Consider the following 17,207-nt stretch of genomic DNA (forward strand, 5'->3'; position numbering starts at 1 on the left):
AATGTGCCAGAAATAATCAGTACTTTCCTTACTCTTAGCAAGTATTATCGCAAGTCACAGATAGAATTAAAGATAAAATCTTCAGTTGATCAAAGCATGATGAGTGGTCGAAAGCTCATCTGATGACAACCATTACTGTGTTGTCATTTAGTTTGTCACTTACTGCGACTTAGAATGAAGAGGGTTAAAAGCATGTCTATGAATGAGACTAGGCAGAATTAAATGCTATAGATCTGGTTGAAGGTAGTCTGATCTTATTAAGTAGAGTTGCTCCCCAAATTTTCATGTGCCTAAGACTGCAGGTCACAGTCCCCATATTACTGTATACAGATAACCCTGCAGTTATTTCTTGTACACCTATTAAGCTTAAAAGTGTAATGAGAACACTTGTACATCACTGTATCAAAATCAGTTTGGACACAGATTACTAGAGATCCAAACTCATGTTTTTTTTGCCAAAACCCTATAACAGCAAACTTCTATAATTTACCAGAACAGGACTGAACAGATATACTGCTTTAAATATGTAGTAGTAGTTTTTCATGATAACAGACCCTCGAAAGTCTATCATGAATATATTCAGCAAGTCAGGCTACATAAAGTTTACTCCAAATGATATGAACTGATATTTCTCATGATAAAGCTTTTTAAAGCTGAAACATCTAAATATTTTATGCAGCTCAGGTTTACCTACATATGAAGAAACACCCCCCCCAAATTAGAAACCAAGTTTTAAGATCATTCTACAGGATACCCCAGCAGGCTTGAATTGGGGATGCCCAATATTAGACAAAGAGCATGGGAGACGATGTGTGACATGTTGGAAATATTTGGGCTTCCTTTTTCTTAGAGTTGCTATTGCTAGTTTTAGCTACTGATTATTTCTCTTTATGGACCAAAGCAATAGAAAAGAAATTAAGAATATTTGTGAGGCTGTAGATTCCTTATTAATTTTGGACTATGCTCCAGTCAAAAAGCTAGTGTTAAAAATACTGAGCTACATCAAATAATGTCCAAAGTCAGTTAACTCTGTCAGAGTTTAGGATAAATGCTAGAGATAGGCTTCTGAGAACCATAAAGTATTTGCACACCCTAACTTCCTTTAGCCTGAGGAAAGTATTTTTCAGGGCCAGGCAAATCCTCCCATCCACATTCTCACATGATAGGTATACCAACATTCTTCAATCACAAGGAATTTGAACAGTAGATGCCACATATCCTTTTTTTCTGGTAAATTTTATAGGGATCTTGAAAAGGACAATCTCTTACTAACTGCACCTGGGAAAATGGCTGATTTTTATGCCCACTTTTTATTTCCAGACTCATATCATGAAACTACCTATATGGTAGCCAAAGGTAATGTTGCAGCTTTTAAAAAGAGGCAACAGTTAACTTCCAAGACAACCTGACAAAATTTGCTGTTTTATTTTTTCTTATTTTATTTGGTAATTTGTACATCTGATATTTGGAAATAAAATAATGCAACATTTGAGATTGAGTTAATAAATATTTACAACCAAGTGGAGGTGGAGGTTTAATTATGAATCAAAAGATAAACTGGTGTTATCCAGCTTGCTACAAGTAAGTTTGAGAATACAAATATATGGGTTGACAATGGTATGTCCAAAGAATGCTGATAATAAAAGAACTAGGGATGAAATCTGGAAAAATATTGTGCAGTGCTAGCAATCAATGCAATTCAGAGGAATGTGGTGGGAACTCTGCTAGGTTCCACTAATGGCTGAATAGGAACAAGTCAAGAGACTCCCAAAAGTGATTTGGCCATTCATATATCTAAGAACAAAAGAGTATTATCTGTATCTGCTTAGAAAGAGTTCTGTTTGTTTCAAAAAGACTTTAGAAAAGGATACAAGGGTAAAAAAAAAAGATTCTAAATGCGGGGCAGAATGTCAAGATTGGCTCTTGGAGAAAAATGGATATGCTAGAAAAGGAAAGAAATATGAGTGAACGTAAAAAGAATTCAGAAAGATAAAGTCTGTGGTCCATATGAAAGAATGTTAAAAGATTGGCTTCCGGTTCGCGCACACGGTGCTTCCGGACACGCAGGGACAGTCTGCTTCCTGCCATCCGTTTCTTTCTTTTTTGGAGGACCCTGAAAAGGATGAAAAATTTCCCTGGAGGGGCGATTACCAAGAGGAGGACTTCCCTGAGATCACGGAAGGGTGGCAGCCCTCTGCTGGAATCCGGGATCATCTCTTTTAGCCCAAAGAAGAGACCGGCCATAAAGATGGCCGATCACTAAGCCGCTCCCTGCCGAAAGCCAAAAGTACTACCTAGCACTAAGAAGCAATCTGGAGGACCTGAGCTTTTACCTTTCCTTTTTCCTTAATCATCTTCCTGTGGGACTTTCCTGAAAATCTCCTTCCCCTTGTTTTGAGAAAACGGTGAATATCTATTTTGGGAACAAATCTTAAACCCTCAAAGTTACAAAAGAAATTCAATTAATTCAGCAAAGAATTTAAGCAATTTCATCTGTATCTACTAAAAAGCTTCTTTTTGTTACTGGGGATTCACTATCCCATTTTCTCTCTAAACTGTGAATTAAAGAAAAAAATGGATTAATTTTTACAAAAGTTCTATATTAATTTGGAAAAAGAAAAAAAACCTTACATTGCATGTTATATGTTATTGATGACATCTTGTGGCATAACCTGGTACAGCAAGTAAATTTCCTTTTTTTGTTGTGAGAGCTGACTGAATAACAAAGCTGTTGAAGATAAGTCTGGGAACAACTGGCACTGATTACAACTCTTCAGGAGGTGGAAAATCATTGACTATTATTAAAACAGCCTCCATGGAAGATTTAACTGCAAACAACAACGAAATGGATGAATACATCCCGCCACTTGATTATAAACTGATACTGGACACGATCTTGGCAATGACAGAGCAAATTAAAGCCAAACTGCAAGAAAAATCTGACAACTTAAAGCAACCAAATCAAACTCTGAATTTAAATGAGGAAAAGATAACCCAAAACCAAATAGAAGAAGTGGAAACTAACATCAAAATAAGAGATTTTAAAGAAAAACAAAAGCAACCTACATAAAACCTTAAAGTCCAAACTTTAATGGCAACTACAAAACTTACAAGCCAAAAAACAACAGCACCTGAACAAAGCAACATCAAGAGTGAAGACACTAAAGGCCTCCAAATATACTATATTGAGAATTTAATTAATCCAATGACAACCATAATACCAGCTACTACTTTCTACCTAACCCAGATAGAATTGGAAGTTCAAAAAGACTTGACTGATTTCATGACAACTATATTATATCAACCACCAAAAACCGAACTATCAAAGCAAAAATACAATGGTTACAAAGGGGACATCTTCCTTGCAAAACTGACATTTGGATATACTCCCTGGATTCAAATAAGGGGTATAGGAAGAAAGATACATTTGAGAATTTGAGACACCAAGAGCGAAGTATGATTGGCACAAAAGGAGCCAAGAGTTAGATTTAAAAAACTGAACTTGTTTCTATTTTGGGATTCCTAAAGATAGACTATAAAAATATCTTTCTATGGATCAAGGGGAATCTCAAAAAAAAAAAAATCACTGATTTTACATTTAGCTTTTAGATCTGTAAAGGAAATATAACTCCGAATCATATTATAGAATTTGGAATGACATATCAAAAGATAGTATGTTAATAATTGATGTACAGTTAAGATGATTTATAGAATATTCAGTGGCTATTTTTGAACTACAGTATAGAATCTAGAATTTTAAGATGAAAACTAAACTTTAATGGTAAAACACAGGAATGTTTTGTATTGATCAATATAAATTTTGAAGACAAAAGAACTATTCTTAATTAAGCTTTCTTCTATATACTATAGGCTATTCTAGAATATCCTATTGCAATTAGATAAAATTTAAAAACAGGATATTGATATGTATTACTGAAAATATATCTTGAATTTTATTGATCGACTGGGCTATAACTAGAAATATACTAACTTGTTTATTTTGACTATGTAATCACTAAGGGAATTAGAGAGGGCATCTCTGTTGATGTAACCTGAACTATTTACAACTGGTTATTTTTTGTTTTAACTGACCAACCACCATATTGTTTCACAAATACATCTATATGTAAATATTAAAAATCAATAAAACTTGTATTAAAAAAGAGTGTTAAAAGATTGATTAATTTCCTAATAGAATAAATAGAAAGTGGGTATATTGGAAGAGGATTTGAAACTGCTTAGAACAAAATCAAAATAAACATATTACAAAGTGCCAAAATGTGTGTGGAATATTTTACATGTTTGAGTAAGAGCAATATGTCAAACAATGGAAATTAATCAAATGTTGACTGAGAACTTTAGTGAATCGATTCTGTACAGAGCAATATGGATGTGAAAATTATAGTATCAAAGACTAAGGCAGTTAAATATGATGGGAAAATGGAGTGAATAATTGCAAGTTATGTATACATGGCAAAAAACTAAAACAAGTAAGCGGCTTTGTATATGTTGATAGAATGCTAACCAGGAGAGAAAATTATAAACTCTACAAATGCCGATAATGAATAATATATAGTCTGTGGCAACAGTTGAATGTTTATTAAAAGAAGCAAAGAGTATAAGGATTGTTTCAGCCTACTTTTGTTATATGAAAGTGAGCATTGGTTGTGCCACAAAAACCACAATAAGCTGAACATACTGGAAATAAGATTCTTAAGAAATCTGTGTGGTAAAAATATGACATGTTACAGAATGTAGGGAAGCTGATTGAATGTGGACTGACTATAATAAATGACCAATAGTAACAAAACACACTAAGTTGGTCATAAAGGGATAATGACTGTGGATCAAACTGCAAAACAAATAGATGAAAGAAAAGTTAATTGTTCAAGAGGAACAGGGTATCATTCTGAGACTGAAGAAGAGAACCTGACAGATACATAGCTTGAAATGGGGAACACATGCCCAGTTCAGATGCAGCCTACAGACTGCCAATTCAAAGAACAAGTTTCTAAAGGGGACAACAAATCTATAATAAACTGGGCAGAAATATACACAACATTCTTAAAATAAACCATACTATTCTTTCCACTCAAAGCCTGTGTAAATAAGAACATTACATTATTATGTCTTGTAGAAAGTACCGAAGCTTTTGCAGAACCCTAAAGAAATCAAAACTCAGAACAGGTAACTAATTTTATATATAGGACATTATTTGTTAGCATCTAAATGGAATATATAGACAGTCTGCCTTTAAAAATTTAATTATCATGGTATTGGGATTTTTTTGTCACTTATTTCCCCCTTCTCCTGAGGGTAAACAACATAGACCAACACACTATAACTTTATTACTGGTATTGAAATAAAATAAAACCAAACTCAACATACATATTTATATCAAAATTACCTTGACAAACAATGGAAGTCTGTTTTCTTTGAAGGCATAAAAACTGAATATGTGATGTTGGCCACTCTTTGTTAATGGTACTAAATTCCCAAAGCAGTCCACAAATATAGGTTTTCCTTCTAATACCTACATATAATTAATAAGAAAATAAAATGTTCATGAATTTTGTTCTTATATTTATTTTGGCTGTTAAAATATATTGTTAGCCTTTAAAAAAACAACACTATTAATATAATGAAAAAGGTCCCAGTTGTGTCCAACTCTAGGGGGTGGTACTCATCTCTGTTTCTTAGCTGATGGAGCCAGCCTTGTCAAAAGACATTTTTGTGGTCATGTGGCCAGCATGACTATATGCCAACATGCATGGAACGCTGTTACCTTTCCATCAAGGTGGTACCTATTTATCTACTCGCATTTACATGCTTTCAAACTGCTACCTTAGCAGGAATGGGGCAATTAACAGGATCTCACCCTATTGCGATTACAAATAAACAGCAGCAGCAAAGTGGATTAACATGTATGCAAAAGATTCTAAATATATACAAATACATTATTATTTCCAGACAATCAACATTTCTTAGTAATTAAATCAAAGAATACATATATGCAATATGCCTCAATCCAATGCAAAATGCTGAAACATTTTAGGAAATTATTGTGTTTTTTCTTTCCTAAATTTTTACACAGTTTGTCAATGAAATCTTAAACAGATATAAATATCAGAGTAAGGAAAAATTTATTTAAATTTGATTAAATCAAATGTAAACAAAGTACCATAAATTAAAAAAATAATAATAGGATTACCTCCTTGTTTTTAATTCATGAAACTGCTTTATAATGGGCAACAACCAAAGACCATAGTAAAACACAAAAGAAAAAAAGAAACTGTCAAAAAGACAACTAAGATAAAATATTCAACTTCTGATGGGTTCTACATGCAGTAGAATAGATTTTGCAACATTTAAAGAGATTCTGTTTCAGCAATAAATACTAAGGATAGACTGAGAGGAACTTAATTAAAATGTGGAAGAATTACAGTATAAAAATAAAAAGAAAATTTACTGATATATACTCCACCTGAACAAAGGTGGGATGCATAATGGAATTCTCTTGTCCTTCAATACAGCTATTGGAAACACATCAAGTGTTAACTGATTACGCTCTTTAAAGGTAGCAGTCTAACTTGATTTCAATGATTTGTTAGCTTGATACTATAAACCTGTTATCTCTTGGTAGATAAGGTCCTGCCACATCTGTATACTGCTTTTTAAGAACAGATCAATCTAGGAGCCTTGGTGGCGCAGTGGGCTAATGCCTCCTTACGTAATACCAGCTGCCTGCAATTAGTGCAGGTTCGCATCCCACCAGGCTCAAGGTTGACTCAGCCTTCCATCCTTCCGAGGTAGGTAAAATGAGGACCCAGATTGTTGGGGGCAATTAAGCTGACTTTGTAATAATGCCGCTTGGGGTGTGTGTGAAAGCCCTAATAAGCAGGCATATACATAGAATGAAGGCTATTGCTAAGCACATTGGTTTGTGCTTAAATTGCAAGCCGCCCTGAGTCTTCGGAGAAGGGCGGGATATAAATGGGATTAAAATAAAATAAAAATAAAATAATTAAAGCCAAACCTAACAGAGATTTTTGCAAGAAATTGTCATAAAGCAAGTTATGCTGCAATGGTTTTATGACGTCTTAAAATAGTCATGTCAATAGGTATAGTATTAAAAAGTAATATACATCCTTAACCATAAAACAAAGATTCTTAACAATATTCTAGACTCTATTGTAGTAATATTACATTCTCAGATTTTTCATTTTATTACCATATAGTCAATAATTTTCCCCTGCCATCATACAGGAAAAGTTGGTAGGATTTTTAGAAAGATTCTTGGGGTTTGTATGTTTTGTTCAATAACTTATCCCATATCTTATCATGCTATTAATTGAGACACCTATTTGTTTGTTTGTATTATAAGCATTAACTACCAAGATTGCTATTAAAAATAGCCAGTGGTTCCTATATTCTCTTTCTGTACTCTTATTTTGAAAGAACAAAAACCATATTTTAATGTATTTAATTGCAATGCTTATCATAGCTATTTTTGAACTAACCCAAATCGTAATACCAATACAATTCCAACTCAATCTGAATAAAAATATGAACTGTAGGAAAGGGAGCTGATTATATAACTATGTATAAGAACATTTAATTTGAAAATGCTGTTTTGCAATAAAGATCCATCATTTGGTTTCATTACACTTTTTCCATTTAACATTTATTGTTCTATTTATGTTTGCAGCATGCTCATCTCAGAGCAAATTAAGCTACAGGATAGCCTGTTTTTGCAAAGAAAAGAACATAAATGAAAAGTTTAATCCCTTCCACTATGCTGTGATTTTGAATTAATGGATTAAATATTCATGTGTTTAATATTTCACCTAAGTTCTGTAAAATAATGAGATATTTTTTTCTGTTTGCCCTATTTTTTTTAACTCTTAAGACAACGGAAACAACATGTTTTAAACTAACATGTCCAAAAATGTAAACACAAATAATACCTCTACATCCCTGCTTCGAGCAACTTCAGCAAAGTTTTCTTGTTGCTCTAGTGTTTTATCCACTTTATCATCGGTCATGCAGAAACATCTTAGTCGGGCTTCTATGGGATCTTGAGATTTGGCAAACACTACAAATTTGGCCATGTAAGGTACACATATAATTTCTCTATATACTTGGGAAGCAAATGCTACAGATTCTTGTATCTGTCGACAATCTATCAACCAAAATCTGAAAATAAACAAACACATTAAATTATTACCAAAAAGAATCTAACAGGTGGGGAGAAAGCAATAATAAATGTGATGAAACTTCTAAAACTCTAGGAACTAGCACTGATTTCAAATAACTGATGTAAAAGACAAATTCAAATATTTACTTCATAATTCAGATTTAACAGTAGTTGAACTGCCCCCTGGACTTTGATGTGAGGGATGGATCAGAACTGAAATGAATCTGAATGTATTGCTAGTTTATTCAAGATTATAGAATGTTTTCACTGACCCTTGTACCTTAATTTAAACCAAAGTATGAACAAGCTTTGCCCCAATACATTATACCTTTGTTTTTCCCATTCTATCTCTTGCAATTATTTATTTGTTATTTATTTATTTATTAAACTGATATGCCACCTATCTTGTTATCCAAACCACTTTTGTTCCCCTCTGTCTGGAATCCTCATTACTATTCTAAGCAATAGACCAGAGGTCTTCAAACTCGGCCCTTTTATGACTTGTGGACTTCAACTCCCAGAATTCCTCAGCCAGCATGCCTGGCTGAGGAATTCTGGGAATTGAAGTCCACGAGTCATAAAAAGGCTGAGTTTGAAGACCCCTGCAATAGACTGTTTAAAGAAAGACAAAGAGAAAATTCTTATCAGCGTGCTCAATTTCTGAAATCAGGCCCACACTGTAATGCCTTAGAACAGACATGTCAAACACAAGGCCCGGGGGCCAGATCCGGCCCACGAAGTGGTTTCATGCAGCCTGCGAAGCCATCCTGGAAACAGTGAGGGAACGGCCCCCGCTGCCTTGGCCCTGGCCCAGAGACCCTCAGATCTGTCCCACTCCTGCCCAGGCCCCCATAGGCACCCTTGATGCGAACGATGTAGAGCTGGCCACACCCACCCATTAGGCCATACGCACTTTAGCCACGCCCACCCAGTAGGCCACACCCACCGTGGCCATACCCACCCAGCCCTTTGAGGGCAACCGCAATGCTGATGCGGCCCTCAATGAAATTGAGTTTGACACCCCTGCCTTAGAACAACAAGTTGCCAACACCTTAATTCTATGGAATCCTAAGGAAACAGTTGTTTAGAATTTAGTCGTAGGAGCAGCTGCCAGAGAACAATAAGTTTACTTGCACTGTTGGCATAAGATTTATTTTATTTAGTATAGCATTCAGAGTTAGTTATAATTTGATTTATCCCAGGATTAGATCAAAATTAAGGAAGGATCCTATAATAAATAGCATCTTTGCAATTTAGTAGGTGACTTATAGACAAGATTCATATGCATAATACATTGTCAGACTAAAGTTATGGTTCTGAAATGCTTTTTACAGTTTTATTAGTGGTTACTGCTCTGTATGGTGGTACCTGGCAGACACGTTTGTGGTGAAGGAAACACATTCATTTACATATGTTAATGGTGTTGTCCCTGTTATGTCTTCCCACTGAGCAGGTGTTGTTCCACCTGAAACAAATAGGGAAAAACAGTAAGCATTTCCGCAAAATTGTAAAATTGGATGCATAAAATTCCTTTTAGTTAAATTTCCAATCATGCAAAGTCTGACCGAAGGATATCCCTAAAGTTTTTTGTCATTAAATTGATTCTGAGATCTGCCAGTATGACAGTTAAATGTTTAGTTTAGAAGACTAATATACATTATTATTCAAATCATAGGAGAAACTTGTATCTTCATTCATAAGCAATTAAAAAGTCTGTGATCTTTGGGATAAAATTTTTTTTGACCAATACTTCAAAAGATTCTATTACCTCAGTACCGAACAGAATCCAGGATTTAATTTTAGGGTACAAAATGAAACAAATAAAATACATGCGGTCCTCAACTATGATCACAATTGAGCCAAAATTTCTGTTGCTGAGCGAGACATTTGTTTGTTTTTTTTTAAATTCCATTTGTTATGTGAGTTTTGCTCCATTTTACAACTTTTCTTGCCACAGTTATTAAATGAAGCGTTCCAATCGTTAAGTTAATAACATGGTTGTTAAGTGAATCTGACTTCCCCATTGACTTTGCTTGTCAGAAGTCCTCAAAAGTGATCACATGATCCCAGGACACTGCAACTGTTGTAAATATAAGTTAGTTGCCAAGTGTGAAAAATGTGCATAAGTCACTTTCTCAATGCTGTTGTAACCTTGAACAGTTACTAAGCAAACTACTGTTAATGACTATCTGTAGTAAATTATTTACATTGATACTGTGCTAAAATCTGCACTGCAAACTTAATTTCTTTTGTATGCAAAAATAGCTTTCAATTTGTCGAAGATGCTATAGAGTATGTTTTGATTTTCTTTTTTGGGTGATAGTTTTGAGATTATTTTGAATTATGGGTGGTAAAGACTGCTGCTTTTGTTTTATGTTACTTATTATTTATATTATTTCACAGCTACTTTTCTCACCCACACTTCCTAATTGGAAAAATCCTAATGAGAGAATTTCCTTATTATTATTTCTCTGAGATTTAATTCAAGCATGAGAAGCTAAGGAGACTGTAGCTTTCTGCCTAGATGATAAACAGAAAATATTTATCTCCTGCCCTCTTTGTTACCAACTGGAAAAAAACCCCAACATTATATGACCAACTTTCTTTATTTAAATGAATTAGAATTAATTTGAAAATAACAGCTTGTATATTTCCTCTTGACCTGATCCAATAGTGATATTCTTCTAACAGAACAGAATAACAGAGTTGGAAGGGAACTTGGAGGTCTTCTAGCCCAATCTCCCCGCTCAAGCAGGAAACACTATAACATTTCAGACAAATATTCTTATATTCTGACAATCTAAAACTCTGAAAAAATAGATCTGCCCTTTGTTTTACAAGGCAAATAAATTATTGATAAATAAAGAGTCAATGACTCTTTCCATTGGACAGCTCCTATTCTTAAACTATCCATTCTAGTCACTGAGCATAACTTTAAAAAAAACCAATACAATTAAATTGGCAATTCATTGGTTATTTTATTGATAGTATTCATTGTTTGCTTAGACAATGTGTATTTTCACTATAAACCAATGCTCTTAACTATGATCTATGGAAGACAGTTTACATAATTCTGCAACAGGGCTTTAATGAAAATTTTAACGACCTAAACCAGTGATCCCCAACCTTTCTGGTTCTGCAGACCAGTGGTGATGACAACAGCGGGGGGGGGGGGGGAGGGGACGGTTTTGTGCTTGCTCACCAGGTTCCCAACAGGGTGTAGTCCAGCACTGGATCATGGACCGGGTGTTGGAGACCCCTGACCTAAACCAACAATCTAGCATCATGTATGTAATTTCAGAGACATATGAGAGCTTACCTGTTATGCTGCATAGTAGTCTTAGAGTAGGAGTCTCAGCTCCATAACCATTTATCATCATATCACTGGAAGCTTTTGGAACAGGAATGGTCATAGTTATTGGCTTATGGAATTTTCTTCGCCTAGGTTCCAGTGTGACAATAGGGCTGAATGTGGCTTTGTTGCCTAAAATTTTCTTTATAAGTTCACTGTGCATAGGTTGGGCCTATTTAAACACAATGAGAAAATAAAATTTATTTTAATTAAAATTGCTTGTACTGTATAATGATTAACTACAATAATACACTTTGTTCTATGTGGTGATGATTTCTCTTGATTTGCTACTAAGTAAGATAAGATAACCTTTATTGTCATTTTTTTACTGTGGGCACAACAGCACACATCAAAAATGAAATTTAGTTGCCACTCTCAAAGTGAAACACATACATGACACACACCTAAGCATACTATATCCACGCCCCTACATATACATAACAAATATAAATACTGTCCATCTTGAATATATAACAGAAGGAGGAAGCTTGAGAGTTCACAAGGTTAATGCTGTGTGAAATGAAACTATGGCTGAATCTGGATGTTCTACTGCGGATACCACGAAGCCTCCTCCCAGAAGGTAACAAGGAAAAGAGGTCTTGAAGAGGATGTGTAGTGTCCCAGACAATCTTACGGACCCTGCTCAAGCTCACACTCAAGTAACTTATGTCTTCTGCTGATACACTCTCCCTTACTAATTGGTCACGGGTCGTTGCTAATAATTATCATTTAACAAAGCTCTGAGGTATTATGATTTCACAGAATTCTCAAGAAAAGAGAATTATGACAATTCTCTGAAAAATCTTTAAATCTATTTGAATTATGATGGGATAAATTCACTTATCTTTAGCCATTACAAACTGAATATCTTCGTGTTCTTACAGTCCTTTTATATTTTGTATATAGAATTCTTCCAGTGAAAAGTTTTAATTCTTTTGGATTATTTTTGAATTAAACTAGACCTACAGCATGCTAATCATAAATTTGATAAAAGACAAAACTAGGACAAATGCAACTAAATTCAATCATCTCAGCTCATAATTCAATCCTACACTCAGAAAGTAAGTTTAATGAGACTCAACCCAAAAAAGTGGGAAAATTAGTAGCCTAAATATTTTAAAAAGGAGACACATAGCTTTTATATATTACATGTGCATGCATGCACAGATACATGCATTATATATATGGCCATTACTTTTAAACATCTGCTGTAAACTCATAATAACTTTCCCTGAGTTTTTTCTTATACAACAATAAATACATTACTGTTTGTTGTACATCTTGGCTATAAAATGTAGATGATTGTTCTCAGTCCTTCTCCTTAGATTTTCTCACTAAAGTTTGGATATATGACTTATTAAAAGTTATTACTGAAGTTGAACCTATGCTTTAGTATTCTCTGTTTGGTTTTTATTCTAAATTCAGTATAACACTAAAGCTTAGAAAATATTACAAAATATTACAAAAAGGGGCACAATAGCAAAAGAGGAGGACTGAAAAAATCACTAGATGACAGCAAATAAATTTCTGGGTGTTCAATCTAGATTTTTGCCACCATGACTTGGTAGCTGTAAAAATAATTATTAATTGCACAATAATTTTAAGAAAGTGTTTTTATGTCTTTAGCATGTATGAATACATTTTTCAAATTTAAAAAAACCTCAAAGAATTTTTTATAAAAGGTACTACATAAAACTTTACTGTTTGTGTGCTATGGGGGGAAAGGAAGTTTCAAAAGTAATACTCTTTCACAAGGCCCTGAAGACCTGGTTTTGCCAACGGACCTTGGCAAAGCCCAAGAAGTTGCTTATTTGATTCCTTGTTGTCGCTGGGAGGTGGACAGTTATTGCTTTCATTCTTTTTATGTTGTTTTTTTTAAAATGTAAGTCGCCTAGAGTCACTGAAACCTCAGTGGGTGGCAATATAAATTCTCTAAACAAACAAAGAAATAAATAAATCTGGCAAGAAACATTTTACCTGCCTCTTAAAGAGGCCTCTTTATTTAAATAAATGTTTTGAATGCATTATCAGTTTTACATATAGTTATGAAGAAATTTGGTTCAAACTTTTGCTACAAATTTTGGATATATAACTTAGTTAATACTTTGCACATTATAATGAGGCCAGTTTCCTCCAGTGGTACTGGAATTCAGGAGACATAAAATGCAAAAACCAAAAAAATACCATAGAGCAGGGGGTCTTCAAACTTGGCCCTTTTATGACTTGTGGACTTCAACTGCCAGAACTCCTCAGCCAGGCATGCTGGCTGAGGAATTCTGGCAGTTGAAGTCCACAAGTCATAAAAGAGCCAAGTTTGAAGACTCCTGCCATAGAGGAATGACAATGAAATAGAATTACAGAAACTACTCTTATCCTCAACAGAAATATTGGCTTCAAGGATTATAATATTTTGATTTGTTTTCTCATACCTGAAGACCAACACGAATTCTCTTAGTTAATGCTCCCTCTGGAAAGACTGCTTGCACTTGTGGTACTACAGTACTGCTTAGTACACCACCCTCAGGTCCAATGAGGTTACTGTCTTGTTTAATCCGGGACACCACTGCAAAGTACTGCGGGAAATCTCGGGTGATAATACGGCAAATACGCTTCTTCTCCAGCTCTTCTGGGGTGTCAAGCACTGGGTGAAAAGAGAAAACATTACTTCAAATAGTAAACACTGGAATTGTTAAGAGAAAATCTTTATATTTATACACTTAATGCAGGGATGGGGAACAATGGCCTTTTATGACTTGTGGACTTCTGAAGTTGAATTCCTAAGCCAGCCATGCTCAGAAATTCTGGGAGTTGAAGTCCACAAGTCATAAAGGGGCCATCGTTCCCTACCCCTGTATTAATGTATGGATTTCTTAATGCTTCAAAAAATATTTTTACATGAATGAGACCTCCTTCAGATAACCTAATCTCTAGGGTTTTTTTTTCCTTTTCAGGATCACACAGAAGCTAGAAAAATATGCTCTAATGAACATCAGAAAGATGCTGTATTCTTCTGAGGTCAAAGTGCCTTTTCCAGATAAGCTTGCACAGTCCTAATATACATTTACACACCTTTTTGCTAATTGTACTTCTAACGTTAAGAGGTGGAACCAGAATAACTTTCTTAAAATTTGCTCTGAGTAGATTCAGGATTTGAATTTCACATGAACAGAAAAATTCATTAATTGCAGCTTACACACAGTTCTGACAGTTCCCTTTAAAAGCTGGTTATGGATGATCTCATCCATATATTCAGGATCATATTGGGTCTATTATTGGATCTGTACTGATGCATATCAAGGATCACATAATGAGCAGCAAAACATCTCAAATTTTGGGGAGGAAACACCTGAGGCAGGAGTTGGTACATTCCAGTGACTCTCTGCCTAAATGACGTGTTCTGACTAATGAAGCTGCTTGGATGAGCAACGAAATGTCTCAAAATAATAGTAAGAATTAGTCCAGTTGCAATGTCTCAAGCTTCAAATAATTCTACCTGGATTACTGAGAATCTTCACTGACACTACGTATATGTTTAGAGGAGCTTGGTATGGTATACAATGTGAATTTCATCACAGATTTCGTATTTGCTTCCTTACATTGCTTTAACATATAGTCAGTAATGCAAATTTTATCAAAATAGTTTTATATAAAACACTAGTTTAAAATATGTTAACTAAACTATCCATAGTACACAATCCATGTTACTCCTAAATTACAATTTATAATGGATAAATGCTCCATGTTCCATTCTCCATTTACTAACAATTAGACTTCAGCACTTTGTACCTGGCTGACTCCATAAAGCAAACAGGAACAGATCTTGTGAATACTAAGATTGGAAACTGTTAGGATAGCCCTGCACTGAGAAATCAAAATCATCCCTAAGAAATAATATTATGTAGTGTAGAAAACTACATGAATGCATTTACGGGTTACTACAGCACCTGTGTCCCACTGGGTCATTGTTTTAGAGTTATTTCCTTATCAGATTCTCAATGCACTCAACAATGCCAGAGCTTCTAATGAACTTGAAAAATTCTTAAAAATTTAGTAAGATATTCAGAGATGTACCTTCCTCGAAAGCAGCCCATGTTGAACATAAATGTTTTATGTGATTTTTATTTATAAAGTTTGCCAAATTTCAATTTCACAGGAGTCCTGTGTCCCAGAATTTGGATGCATTCTGTAAGTTAGCTCATTAAAGGTAATTCGTTTGAAAACGTTTTGCTTCATGGCATTTCATCCAGTTACCGACATGAGAGGTTTAGTAGATAAGAAACTTGGAATTTGTTTTATACTGCATTTTGCTCTCTTTCTGAAAATCTGTTAACATTTTACTATATAAGTATTTTCATTATTTTAAGTGCATAAGTAACTTACAGTAACTATAAGGCAAATTAGAATTGCTATTTCTTCCAGCTAAGTAAGCATAGGATTGCTACTTTGATTTCTTTTTATTTTAGCTTTAAGATCTTGTTTATAAAAATATGTACCTTCATCCATTCCATTTAGTATTTCATTTAACTCATCTTCTGTAAATTCACAGAAATGTTCTTTCCAGTTGTCCCCATTCTCACTACGCAAAATCACCAGCTCTCTTTCTTTACCACGTAATGCCGCAAAGTGAGGGATTTCAACAATCACAGGCCTATTACAGCAACAAATTAGGTTAAAAGATTGTGACAATAGAGAAACAAAGAGTTTTGTTTAAAGCCTGTAACAAAAAGACCTGGAACTCTGCCAGCTTCTTTATTATTCCTTGCTACGATTGCGAAAAAAAGCATACTACAGCAATAGTACCTTCATACTGTAGCTAAGGATTATGATCAGCAAGCGTCCAGTTTTATTCTATATAAATAGAACCTTGCCAAAGACACAGTATATATATATATATATTTGTTTTTAAACACTGATAAAATCCATGGAATTGAAAGTTATTTTGAAATATGGAACTGTATGCAGGAATCCTTATAAAGAATGTACTATGTGTGTGTAAATGTTAAAGAAAAATTATGTTTTATAATACAGAGAGTCCTCCACTTATGACCATGAGCCCAAAATTTCTGTTGCTAAGCAAGACAGTTGTTAAGTGAGTTTTGCCCCATTTTACAACCTTTCTCATTACAGTTGTTACATTAGTAAAATCATTGTTAAGACAATCTGGCTTGCCCTTTGACTTTGTTTGTCAGGTCGCAAAGGGTGATCACATGACCCTGGCACACTGCAGTCGTCATAAATATAAACCAGTTGCCAAGCATCTGAATTTTGATCACACGATCTTGGGGATGCTGCAATGGTCATAAGTGCGACAAACTTTTTTCAGTGCCATTGTAACTTCAAATGGTCACTAAACAAATGGTTGTAAGACGAGGACTATCTGTAGAGGATAAAAGAAACCACTTTAGGTAACACGATATTTTATTTGCATTGACTTTAACTGGCTCTTTATTTTCATTCACATTTTCAAAACCTTTTTTTAATATGGTGAATATATTGAAATAATTCATTTCAGATTATTTTATAAATGTAAAGGTTTATAAATGTTTATTATGCATATCTCTAATTCATTGTCTTAAAACACGCTTTCTACTTTTGTAGACTCTGTAAATACATTGTTATTTTAATAATTTCACAAGAAGAATTGAATTATGTATAGC

General features: G+C 34.3%; 1 protein-coding gene across 1 annotated transcript in view; it reads right to left on the minus strand.

Annotated features, from left to right (window-relative positions):
- The window catches only part of ANK2 (ankyrin 2), a 334,365-nt gene that overhangs the window by 40,074 nt on the left and 277,084 nt on the right, over positions 1 to 17,207 (minus strand). Inside the window, exons 30-35 of the mRNA XM_083367958.1 lie at positions 16,044 to 16,198; positions 13,980 to 14,191; positions 11,518 to 11,722; positions 9,567 to 9,663; positions 7,969 to 8,197; positions 5,409 to 5,534 (exon numbers count right to left, since the gene is read on the minus strand). Of these exons, the coding sequence (XP_083224084.1) occupies positions 5,409 to 5,534; positions 7,969 to 8,197; positions 9,567 to 9,663; positions 11,518 to 11,722; positions 13,980 to 14,191; positions 16,044 to 16,198 (1,024 nt within the window). The remainder of the gene's footprint in view (positions 1 to 5,408; positions 5,535 to 7,968; positions 8,198 to 9,566; positions 9,664 to 11,517; positions 11,723 to 13,979; positions 14,192 to 16,043; positions 16,199 to 17,207) is intronic.

Source organism: Vipera ursinii (genome assembly GCF_947247035.1).
Source record: "Vipera ursinii genome assembly, chromosome: 7".
Lineage (NCBI taxonomy): Eukaryota > Metazoa > Chordata > Lepidosauria > Squamata > Viperidae > Vipera > Vipera ursinii.